This window comes from Apis cerana, linkage group LG7, assembly GCF_029169275.1.
Source record: "Apis cerana isolate GH-2021 linkage group LG7, AcerK_1.0, whole genome shotgun sequence".
NCBI classification, from domain to species: domain Eukaryota; kingdom Metazoa; phylum Arthropoda; class Insecta; order Hymenoptera; family Apidae; genus Apis; species Apis cerana.
This window is the reverse complement of record NC_083858.1, coordinates 5,750,227-5,762,968: the sequence shown is the minus strand read 5'-3', so window position 1 is coordinate 5,762,968 and position 12,742 is coordinate 5,750,227. Positions and strand designations below refer to the sequence as shown.

Sequence of the window (12,742 nt, the reverse complement as noted above, 5' to 3'; positions counted from 1 at the left end):
ATTTAAATATTGTCATTTAAATATAAATCGAATGATTTTTTAAAAAAATAATTTCTTAATAATTAATTATTTTTAAAAAAATATTATATATAATATATAAATAATATATAAATACTTTTTGAAGTTTTTTTTTAAGACATATTTATTAATATCGAAAAAATATTTATTATATTTATTAATAAAATTTTAATACTTTAATTTCCTTTAGAAACAAATATTTTTTATTTCTCAGATAAATTATTTAATATCAATTTCTCGCTTGAAAAAAAGAAACGCAATTTGTTTTATAGAATGCCGAGAAATCATTCTTCTTCTAAGACAATACAAAGTCACTGTCATCAAAAAAACATTTTTTTTAATCAGGATTAGAAAATTCTAAACCCCTCTATATTGTACTATTATAAAATTATCATATTTTGTAATTAATGCAACCTTTTAGAAATTCGTTAAAAATTTCGAAAAATAGAAATTAAAATTTAAAATTTTAATAATTGTATACAAAATTAAAAATTCAATAATTATATAGCTTAAAAAGACAAAGCATTTTTTGATTTAAAAATTGGGTTTTTTCTTAAAATTTTTTCATAAAAAATAATTTACTTAAAAGAAAATTACTTTGATATAATTGATTGAATGTAAATCAAATAAATTTTTTTTATATTAATGATGTATGTTTTTTATTGTTTTTTGTATATATTTTAAAACTGTGAAAACTTATGTATTTAATATATTTTTCATATAATTTCATTATTTCAAATAAAAAGAATTAATAAAATTTATTTATATTGTGAAAATCAAATTTTAGAAAAATGATGTATACAATATTAATAAGTAATAATTAATAATTCTAGAAAATATAGAAATATAAAAATAATAGAATTTTATTAATTCTATTTAAAATAAATATTTCTAAAATATCTATATTTAATTTATATCTAAGTTTTCTTTAATTAGTAATTTATATGCTATGCATATAAACTAAATAAAATTTTTATGAAATATGATTAAAGAAATAGAGTTTAAATAAAGATTTGCCTTATTTTTCAAATATCATAAATCGCTTTATTTTTTAAATATCATATCTGTAATGTACTTTGAATATTTTTAATTCTTTGCATATCATAAATTTTTCATAATCATTCTTTAAACTTTTGTATATTTAATTTTTGTAGTACAAACGTGTATACACATTCGCAGTTTATTAATTATTAATATCATAACATTTATAATATAATGATATTTTTATTAATTTTGGAAATAATATGTTTCTACCATTCCTAATAATTCTACCGTTCCTAATAAATGTTTCAACCATATTATCCAATTCGTCTTTTGACATTACATGAAAGATGGTTATCGATTACTTTTAATTAGTAATGAATGTAAGCTTAAATATTCAAATTGTTTGCATATATCTATTAAAAATTTTAATCTCAAATAAATTAAATGAAAATAATTGACTAGATTCAGATTTTTCTTCTGAAACTAATTATTTAAAAAATTTTAAAATTATGTAAAATAATAAACAATATTAATAAATTGATTTCCTTGGTAAAATTTTTTTATTTTATATATGCTTTATATATACATATAAAGATAGTATAAGAGATGTTATATGTAAAAATAAATTAAAATCCAGAATTATTTATTTTGTTCAAGTTTTTAATATTAAAAAATTTGCATGATTTATGATTTAACCATATGTTGACTTTATATATTCAATAACTCTATTTCTATGTATATTATTGTTTTTCTATATTATATAAATTTTCTATATTCTATATTATATTATTTTAAAAATATAATTAATAAATATTATTATATTATTATTATATATTAATATTATATATTATTATTATAATATTAATATTAATATATTATTATATTTTTTGCAATTAGAATTGATTATAATAATATATTATTAAAATAATATTAAATCTATTTATAAAATGGTAATCATTAAAGAATATTAATAATTAATTTTATTTTCGTATTACTTATAATACAATAATATTGCAATAAGTATTACAATAAATATAAATTAATTTATGTTTATATTATAATTAATTAATTTATATGTTTGTACTAATGTTAGATAATTTTATATAAATTAATATTATAATATTTTTTCTTAATGACAAGAAAAAAAGATAAGAAAAAAATAAGAATCGTATGATTATTTATTATGTATTATATATGTATATAATATAATATGTATATATTATGTATTATATATTATGTATTATATATATATATTATGTATTTTATATATGTAAATTTTTAAAATCAGAAGAATTTTTTAATTTTATGACAATCACATAACTTTGTTAAAATGAAATGATCTATTGCATATTTTACAACGCGAAATGTATATGAGAATCATTTATTATCTTTTCGAATTGTAAATTTATTATTCTATTTTATTTTATAAAATTAATAAAGATGTTATAAAATGAAATAAATATTTTAAATTAATACAAAGACAAAGAAATATAATTCTTTATTTGTAATTTGATATATAATTTTCTAATTGAATATAATAAACTATAATGATCAAAGTTGCATTCAAATTTTATACTTGAATCACAATGCAATTAAATATACACGAATACACGAAAGATATAGATATTTATTTTATCATCAATTTGATTATTAATTGCAGTTTCAACAAATTACTATTGCAAAAAGAGGAGCTCGAGCAGAAACACTTACATTTGTTACAAATTGTCGAGAGCGAGAAGACAGCTAAATGGCAATATACACAACAATGCGAAGAACTTGCATCAGAAATAAAAAAACTTCGAACAGAAGTAAGTTATAAAATAGATTGATGTAATTTTGATTTTGATATAGTGGATTTAATTTAGAATTGGAATTATTATATTTTATACTGTTTATATAATCTATACGTGATAATATATGTATTGATAATAAAATGTAAAATGCAAATAGAATGCAAATAAAATATAAAAATAAATTTAATTTTGAAATAAATAAAAAAATATTGATTATAAAATAATTTTAATAATAATTAAAAATATTGCCTGTAGTTTGATCTTTCATTTTTTATTAATATAATCATTGTTAAATTACTTGAAATATATAAAAATTTGTATTAATTACGAAAAACTGAAAAATTTTTTTTTAAATTTTTAATTTTGAAATTGCATGTTTCGATAAAGAAGAATTTATGAATTCATATCATAATGAAAATTCCATGCTTTCGTATTAATTTTGCATGAAATAAATAAATTTATTTATTAATTTAATAATAATTAAAATAAATAATAATTAAAATAAAAATAATTGTATAAAATATAAAGTATAAAAATTTTATTTTTAAAATAAATTATATAATATTGAAAACAATTATAATATACGAAAATAAAAATATGCACAATAAATTTTTGTAATGAGAAAGATTTTGCAAATTTATATTTATATAAAAATTTTTTATTTAATAAATATTATAATAATTTATTTAATAAATAGTGATAGAATAATATAGTGAAATAATAGAAGTGATGTCATATCTATTTAATTGATATTTGTTTGAATTCGCGATAATGGTGATGAATAGAAGCTTATAGATGTGTGTAGAATGTTCGACAGATGCAAGATATATTTGTGTATGACCATTTGTATTTTCTTAACGTAAGACTACATTACAACTATGGGTATCTATATGAAAGTCTCTCATAATCTCAAGTTAGATGTGTCTGACGGTTAAAACACGATACATAATTACAACAAAACTATATATTTATCATATCCGGCAATCAAAGTACATGTTCATAACGCAGAATTAATTAAATCTTCACAATACCAAAATAGATAATAGGTGATTGCGAGCATGATGTGTCATTACAAAAAAACTTGTCATATTTGGCAGTCAGAATATTTATTGTATTTACAACAGATATTAATTAAATTCTCCATCAAGTGAAGCTGATGCTTTCAGAAAATCCTTTCAATTTAATTTGGAGGATTATGATTTTCCATGATAATAATCAATAATATCGTAGTCAATGTTTTCGTCGTTACCCATAAGCTAGAGGAAAATTCCTCGAATTGAAATAGTAATGAATGCACAAAGATATTAGCATGTTGATAATCAGGAATTAATCAACGTATATCTATTATAGATTTCTTGAACTTCTTTGAACTAGAACTGATATTCATTGCTGTTGATTGTCTGGAATATGTTATTTTTGGGATTGGATTCTGGTTCAGTCAGGCTAAAGTATATCAAAAATATGCAATTATAAATATCAACTAAATTTTTCTCAAAAATGGCAATCTTCTCAGATAATATCTTCTTTTATTTAGGCTTAATAGAATCGCGATGATTGATAATAATAATAAGAAAAGAGGAATTTTAAGGAATTTTTCAGAATAAATTGTTTATAAATCTTGCGAGCAATAACTTATTCGTAAATATCTGTGTATATAATATAAAAAAGAAATGTCATTTCTATTTTATATTATTTTCTTTTATATTATTCTATTATTATTTATGTTTCAATTTTTATTTCAAAAAATAAAATTTATTAAATTAATTTAATGTTTTTTTTTAAATAAGATTTATACCATAAGTAAATTTTTGTATTATATTAACATTTAACATAAAAATAATATAAAATATAATTTAATTTAATTTAAAATTTTTAGATAATTATAGAAATTTTTAGATAATTTTAGATAATTATAAAATAAAATTAATTATAGAAAGTTAATTTTTTTAAATTGTTCGAGTAAAAACATTTTTTATTTTTAAATACTATTGTAAAAAAAATGTATTAATAACATAATTGGTTTTTAATGTATGAATTTTAATTTTTTAGTTGTGTGCTCTGAAGAAGGAGTTAAGACCTGTAACTTCGACATGTAGGCCGGGATTTCAAAGAACTATGTCCCAAGGCACTGGTAGTTTATATATGTCAGGATCTCTTTTTGGTTCCGGAGGACAAAGTTCAGGAGTTACAGTGTTTGGATTACGAGATATTACCGAAGGCTCGATCGAAATGCAGAAAATTAAAAAGGTTCAGAGCTTTTTCAGAGGATGGCTATGTCGTAGACGGTGGAAGCAAATCGTCGAGCAGTATATTAAAAGCCCCCATGCAGAAAGCATGCGTAAACGAAATAGGTAAGAATTACATCATTTATTTTTCCAATTATTAATCTAATCTAAATTTTATTATTAAATTATGATATTAAATGATATTTTTTGATTATATAATAAATTTACTAAATTTACTAAAATATGATAAATTAATAATAATGATAATTTAATTTTATTATAATTGTTGCGATAAATTATAAAATAATAAATAATAAATAATAAAAAATAATAGAAAACTTTGTGTCATATACATATATGATGTTAATATGTTCGCGAGATATTTTTGAAAGATTAATTTTAGAAATCAAAACAAATACAAAAGTTATTTAAAATATTGAAAATTATTTATTAAATTACAAATAATTTAAATTCATATCGGATGAAGTGAGACAAAAAGAAAATGTCACACCAAAATGTAAAAGAAATGTAATAAAATGTAATAAAGAAAATAAAGTGGCCTCTCTTTCCGTCCCGCTTTATCTAAACAACAAATTTCAATTACTTATAAAAATAAATAAGTTTTAATAAATCTTAAACAATTTTTTCTATAATTTTTATATATTTTTTTTTAAGATTGATTTTTTGAAGATATTTCATGAATATAAATATCCTTTATATAAAAAGGGATATAAAAAAAGGTATGTAAAAAGTAAATTTAAAGAATATTATAATGTGATTCTATCTTCTATCAATGAAAATCTATAATAAAAAAATCTATATAACCTACAATATATATATTATATGAAATTTAAAGAAATTTAAATAAAAGTGAGTGCAAAAATGATCTTGACTTTGAAATTCAACATTAAATTTATTGTATTTTACCATATTTTAGTTATTATAAAGATAAAAAGTTTTAAAAAAATGATCTCTTGAACAAAAAAATTCCATTTTTAAATTCATTTTATTTATAATATAATTTTATTTATGTTTTTTAATTATTTGTAAACAAAATAACATTTTTTTGATAACATTTATTGTGATAGATAAACAAATCTGCAAATATATAATATAATATATTCTATATCTTTTTTTTTCTTTCTCCTTATTTAAATAACACCATTTATTTATATTTAAAAATCTATATATTGAGACATATTGCGATGTACATGTCAACTTAAGTAATAGATTTAAATTAACAAAAAAATGGTATAATGGTATAATGATATAATCTTTCAACTTGTTGTATATAATTTTCTTAATATTAGTATTAATACCAATATTAATACTATTAGTAATATTAATTTATTCTAATATACTATTAATTTATATGTTATTTAAATAATATTGAATGTACATATATATATTATATATATACAACATATACATATGTATATTTTTGAGAAATATGAATTGTGATATGTTTATTAGCTATAAAATATTAAAATATGCTGTAAAGGATATTATTTTAAACATAATCGGCAATTAAGTTTAGTTTTTCAGTTATTTTAAAATTTAAAATTTTAAAATTTATTATAAATTTTTTACAATTATTAAATTATTTATAAATTTATTTAATAAAAAACTGTTGTACTCAATATATTATTAAATATTACTTATACGTATATATTCATGATAATATATATGTCAATACATGACCATTTTTTAATTATATGAACACGATATAACATTATTTTTTGAATCTATGGAATACAAAAATAAAATATGAAACAATTTGGGCTAATAAAATTATGATAATTTTACTAATAAAATTAATAATAATTAATTAGTAATTTCATTCTATATATAAGAATTTTATCAAAAAAATTCAAATGTATATAAAAAATAAATTTTCACCAAGTTATATATTTATATTAATAATTGATCTGGCCATTATAAATATTTATTAAATATCTTTTAAATGACAATATACTGACATATACATTATAAATTCAGTAATAAAAAAAATTTAATAGTTAAAGTTACAAATAAAATTATTTCCATAAATTATTTCAATTTATTGTCCAAAACATAATAATAATTGCTAATAATTGTAATGGCAAACAACCTGAGATTATATGAAAAGCGGATCGACTAATATAATAGCTACGAATAAATGCTATTTAAATATTTTAATAAATAATTACTTAAAGTAATTTTATTTAAAATTTTTAACTTATTTTCTTAACGGTTAATGTCCATCTCTCATAGTATGAACGTTAATTTCTTCTAGTAAAAATAGTTATATAATTGAGATTATAACTTAAAAAATAAAATTATTACAATTGCTAATATAAAAATGATATAAAAATAAATTTTTTATATCTTTATCAATATACAAAAAATAAAAATATATTTATTTAACATAATATATGAATGTAATATAAATAATTATTAAAAATTAATTGTTATTATTTACGAAAACAATATACAAAATCAATAATAGTTTTGCTAGAAATAAGCTTCTCCATCTTTCCAAACATATTAAAAATTAATTATTAAAAATAATAAGTCCTTGAACACGGAAATTCATTAGTTTTAAATAAAAAGTCGATTTATTAATTGCACTGTCTTCGATTTGAAGATGCGTTAATCATGCTTTTAATTAATTAGACACAAAACAAAATTAATATACTTGAGTATTTTTTAATTAGACAAATTAAATTACTAATTAAATAATAAAAGTTAATATATTATTCTATAATCAAAATGCTTGTATTTTATTTAATTTTATTTATTACTTTGAAATATTATAACATTCTCTTTCATAAATTTTTTCATAAAAAAAATTGTCAATATAAATGTTTGTCACATGTAACTGGCAGCATTAAAATGATTTATGATCTTGTATTATATGAGTTAAATTCGAATGATCTAGAATATTTATCTTTCATTTATTTTTACAGTGTTTATTATCAATATTTATTATTTCATTATGTCTTATATTATATATTTTTATAAATTCTTTCTTATATATAAATATGATAATTATAAAATAATATAAAAAATAAATTAAATTATTATAAAATATTGTAAAAAAAATTTTTAGAAAAATTTTTATTTATATTTTAATGATAAATTTTGATTTTCGAGACATTTATATTACCGTTTCTTATTTTAGTTTAGTATTTCAAATGGTGGAAGCAGAAGAAGAATATACAGAACAAATGGAAATATTAGTAAGCTGTTTCTTGAGACCTTTTAAGATGGCTGCCAGTTCAAAGAAACCCCCTTGTAGTCATGAGGATGTGAATAGCATATTTTTGAATAGCGAAACAGTGTTGTTCCTTCATCAGATTTTTCTGAAGGGTCTTACTTCTCGTATGGAGAGTTGGCCCACTTTAGTTTTAGGTATGTTTTTTATTTATATAATCTATTTTAAATGGATCTTTTTACATAGAATTGCTATTTTCATTATTTATACTGTTTCTTTATGTTTCATTAAAATTTTTATTAAACATTTCAATTCAGGCCATATTTTAATTTTTATTTTTTATATTTCTACATTTTTAATCATTCTAATATTAATATAATTTATTTTAGAATCTATTCGGAGTATATAAAATCATATTTTGATATTATAGAAGTAAAACAATGTCATATAAAATACTTTTAATAAAAGTATAAATAATATATTGATTTTTTATGTTAACAGTATTTCAAAATTTATTACTGGAATATTTATTAATATAAGAAGATGATATATCAGTAATTATTGTATTTATGATTTTAGGCGATTTGTTTGACATGTTATTACCCATGTTGGCAATTTATCAAGAATATGTCAGAAATCATCATTACAGTCTTCAAGTGTTAACTGAGTGCAAGCAATCATCTTCATTTGCTGCATTGCTCACTAGATTGGAGAATAAGACTGCTTGTGGAGGACGATCTCTAGAAACATTTTTAACGTATCCTATGCATCAGGTATGTTATTTAATTCGTATAAAACTTATAATTGCAATATTAATTTTAAATGCTTATGTTTTAAATTTTTATCGTAACAAATGTAATATTTATGTATCCGTATTTTGTAATAATTTTATTATAATAGTTTTAAATTGTAATTATGCATAAAAAAATTTATTTTTACTATAATGCGAAAAAAATGCTAATGCTAATTAACATTTATTATTAATTGTTTTGTTATTTTATAAATCAATATATACGTATGTAAAAATTGTATTGACTATTTTTCCATAAAACACATAGTGAAAAATAGTGTGAAAAATATTTTAAAACTATAATAAATAAATAATATTTTATGTTTTCATTTCCAAAAGAATCAAATTGAATCCTTTTCACAACTCAAATATTATAACTTCAAATTAATTTCAAAGATGCATTAGAATTAATTTTTTATATTTACTTTTCAGATTCCAAGATATATCATAACATTGCACGAACTATTGGCGCATACTCCCTATGATCATGTTGAACGAAAAAGTTTACAAAATGCGAGACAACAATTGGAAGATTTATCAAGACAAATGCATGACGAAGTATTAATTATATATATATTTCATTTAAAAACAATAATTTTAAATATTGCTTTAATATTATATATAAATTATTTATATATATATATATATTATATATTATATATTATATATATATATTATATATATATATATAATATATATATATTATATATAATTATAATATGTTATATATATATAATTATTATATATAGTTAAATATTATAATTATTATATTTTTAATTATATTAATTACATTAATTTTATATTTATTATATTATATTTATATTATATTTGTCATTATTATTATTATACATTTATATTATTTTAGGTTAGCGAAACAGAAAATTTACGAAAAAATTTAGCTGTCGAACGAATGATTGTAGAAGGATGCGATATTTTACTTGATGTCAATCAAGTATTCGTTAGACAGGGTGAGTGAAATTATTTTTTTCTTAAATGCTTTCTTAAGCTAATAAATAATGAATAAGATTATAAAACGGATAAGAAAAATTGAAACGAATAGAAAATGAGCAAAATTGTTATTACTATTATAAGGCATTATTATTACAATATAACAAAGTATTTGAGATGTATAACAATTGTTAACAAAGAGAATTTATTTTCTCTTTTTTTATCATATTATATATTTCGTTAAAAAATTGATCAGAAATAGTTGTTTTTATTATAATTCATTATCAATATCATTATTTTTTTATTTCGATTATTAATAATGCAAATATATTCAAATAGAAATTTACTTTTTCTTTCATGAAAAATGTCGGTAACAAAAATTTTATTGATATTTTTGTTTTGCCTCTTTCTTATCTAGAATCAAGAAAATCGATAAAAAAATTTTCATTACAGTTAATAAAAATCTTAATTGAGTTAATAATATTTGAATAGTATATCGAAAGTTTCATAGAAAAAATCATGAAAAGTGAAAATTTGTGGTCAGTGACGCCTAGTGTTTTAGAATCGATGGGATTATACATTTGTGTGCATTTCTACGTTGAAATCGTTTGATCATACGCCATAATTACTATCAGGATTTTTATAAAATATCGAAAATATTTAAAAAATACTTTTAGAATATTTAAAAATATTTTACATTTAGATTTATTTTAATGATTCTATTTAATAAGATAGAAATATAAACGTGTTTTAAAATATAATATAATTTTCAATCAGAGAATTCTAGATTTTGAATTGAATAAAAATTATACATTATATTTACATATATAATATTATATTTATAAAAAGATAATAATGTAAATTATTTATATTGTAAAATATAAATTTTTTAATTAATTTTAATTTGTATAAAATAATGGAAAAGAATATGGATGTTAAATTCAAGTTGTTAACACGGCTCTGATTTCTCGTGTTTGTAATCGTATCACATGGCTTCTACGCAAATATTATAATTATTATATTTTTTACCTTTAGTTCTTTCACTTTTAAGTATAGCATAAAGAAAAACCCACCTGTGATTAGTTATTTTCATGGCATTTTTATTATCGAAATTATGGATTTTCTGTGTTTATAAATTGTGCTTAATAATATTAAAGAAGAAAATTTTAAAAATTTTTGGTTGATAAAAAACAGAGATTGTTTTGTAAGATTTATAAGAGAAGAAACAAATAAATACAATTATATATGATATGAATAATTCAGCATATCTTGAAAATGTGATCGCATAGATTTTTTTATGTTTTATATATGTATCAAATTTATTATATTTATTATATTTATACGCGTCCAAAAAAAAGAGACCAAAAAGTATACAAATAATTGTATAGGAATCAAAGATATCAGATATATATATTTAGGTATATATATTTGTATATGTGTGTAATTTTAATATTTTTTATTATTATTATATTTATACTGATTGTAGACATTGACATAAATAGAATAAAAAATGTAATAATCAAAATAATAATTTTTTTTATATTTAAAATTTATATTTGTATTTGTATTTGTAAAATTTATATTTATATTTGTTTTTTTTAATTGATATTATTTTTACTTTTTTAAATTTTAATTAATTATAAATTTTCATATAGAATAATTAGTTGAGTGAATAATTTATGTACTTGTGATGTATTTATTTTTTTCTTCTAAAATTAATTTTTCACAATGTGTTAATATATTCATGGAAACTTTAGAGGTTCACTCCAAAAATTGAAACATAAAGATTGATATACAAAAATATTAGTTGAGATTTATTTATTAAATTATAAAAAATTGAAGTTTACATAGATAAAACAAGATGAATATAGACAGAATGTATATCTTCATCACAATTCTGTTTTATTTTGTTTTATTTTGTTAAGACAAACTTAAATTGCTTATAATTTTTAAAATTAAATTTTTTCAAATCAAATTTTTTATTTCAACTTTATTATTTAAATATTATATTTTATAAAAGCATCAAATTTTTTTATATATTATAATACATCATTATTTTTTTTAGGTACACTCATCCAAATTTTAGATAAACCAAAAGGAGCGCGAAGTAGACTAAGCGCAACTTTCGGAGGGAAAAGTGGAGATAAGGAAGTAATTAGACAATGCTTCCTTTTTTCCAATCATTTGTTATTAACGACTCGTCAATCAGATGATGATGGTCGTTTGAATCTTGTTCCACAAATCGGAAAAATACCTCTTTCCGATGCGGTGTTAGTGGAGGATCCTAACGATCAGGGTACTGCGGATGATGATGGTATTAAAAATATTATTATTCTTCAGTTAAAGCTTTTTATCATGCAAGTCTATGCTATGTTTAATTTTTTACACTATAATTATATTATATATTTTATTTATAATGGATCGTATATTATTATATAAGTAAATATGAATTTTTTAAAATTTCTTTAAAATTCTAGCAGTTTCTAATGGCAACAAATTTATTTAGCGTTGCTTAAATTATTATAAAATTAAGTCTTTTGAAACTTTTTTGAAAATTTATTTTAAGAAAGATTTATTTTAATATTTATTCAATTATTGATTATTTTAATTTTCAACTTCTTTAAAAATCTTAAAATTTTATTGATTTTAATTATATATTTATTATTCATATTATTTTGAAAAATATTTGTTTAATTAATTTTTAATTGCGGATTAGAATTTAATTTTCAATTTTTTAAAGAATTTTAAATTTTTTCGAGTAATATATTTATTATTCAAAATATAGCAT

At 18.4% G+C, this 12,742-nt stretch overlaps 1 protein-coding gene across 5 annotated transcripts in view; it reads left to right on the top strand.

Moving 5' to 3' along the window:
- The window catches only part of LOC108003088 (ras-specific guanine nucleotide-releasing factor 1), a 142,448-nt gene that overhangs the window by 103,339 nt on the left and 26,367 nt on the right, over nt 1-12,742 (top strand). For all 5 annotated transcript variants that reach the window (XM_062076929.1, XM_062076928.1, XM_062076932.1 and 2 more), the window contains exons 6-12: nt 2,663-2,810; nt 4,845-5,146; nt 8,184-8,413; nt 8,796-8,989; nt 9,439-9,564; nt 9,872-9,974; nt 12,020-12,268. In XM_062076929.1, the coding sequence (XP_061932913.1) occupies nt 2,663-2,810; nt 4,845-5,146; nt 8,184-8,413; nt 8,796-8,989; nt 9,439-9,564; nt 9,872-9,974; nt 12,020-12,268 (1,352 nt within the window). The remainder of the gene's footprint in view (nt 1-2,662; nt 2,811-4,844; nt 5,147-8,183; nt 8,414-8,795; nt 8,990-9,438; nt 9,565-9,871; nt 9,975-12,019; nt 12,269-12,742) is intronic.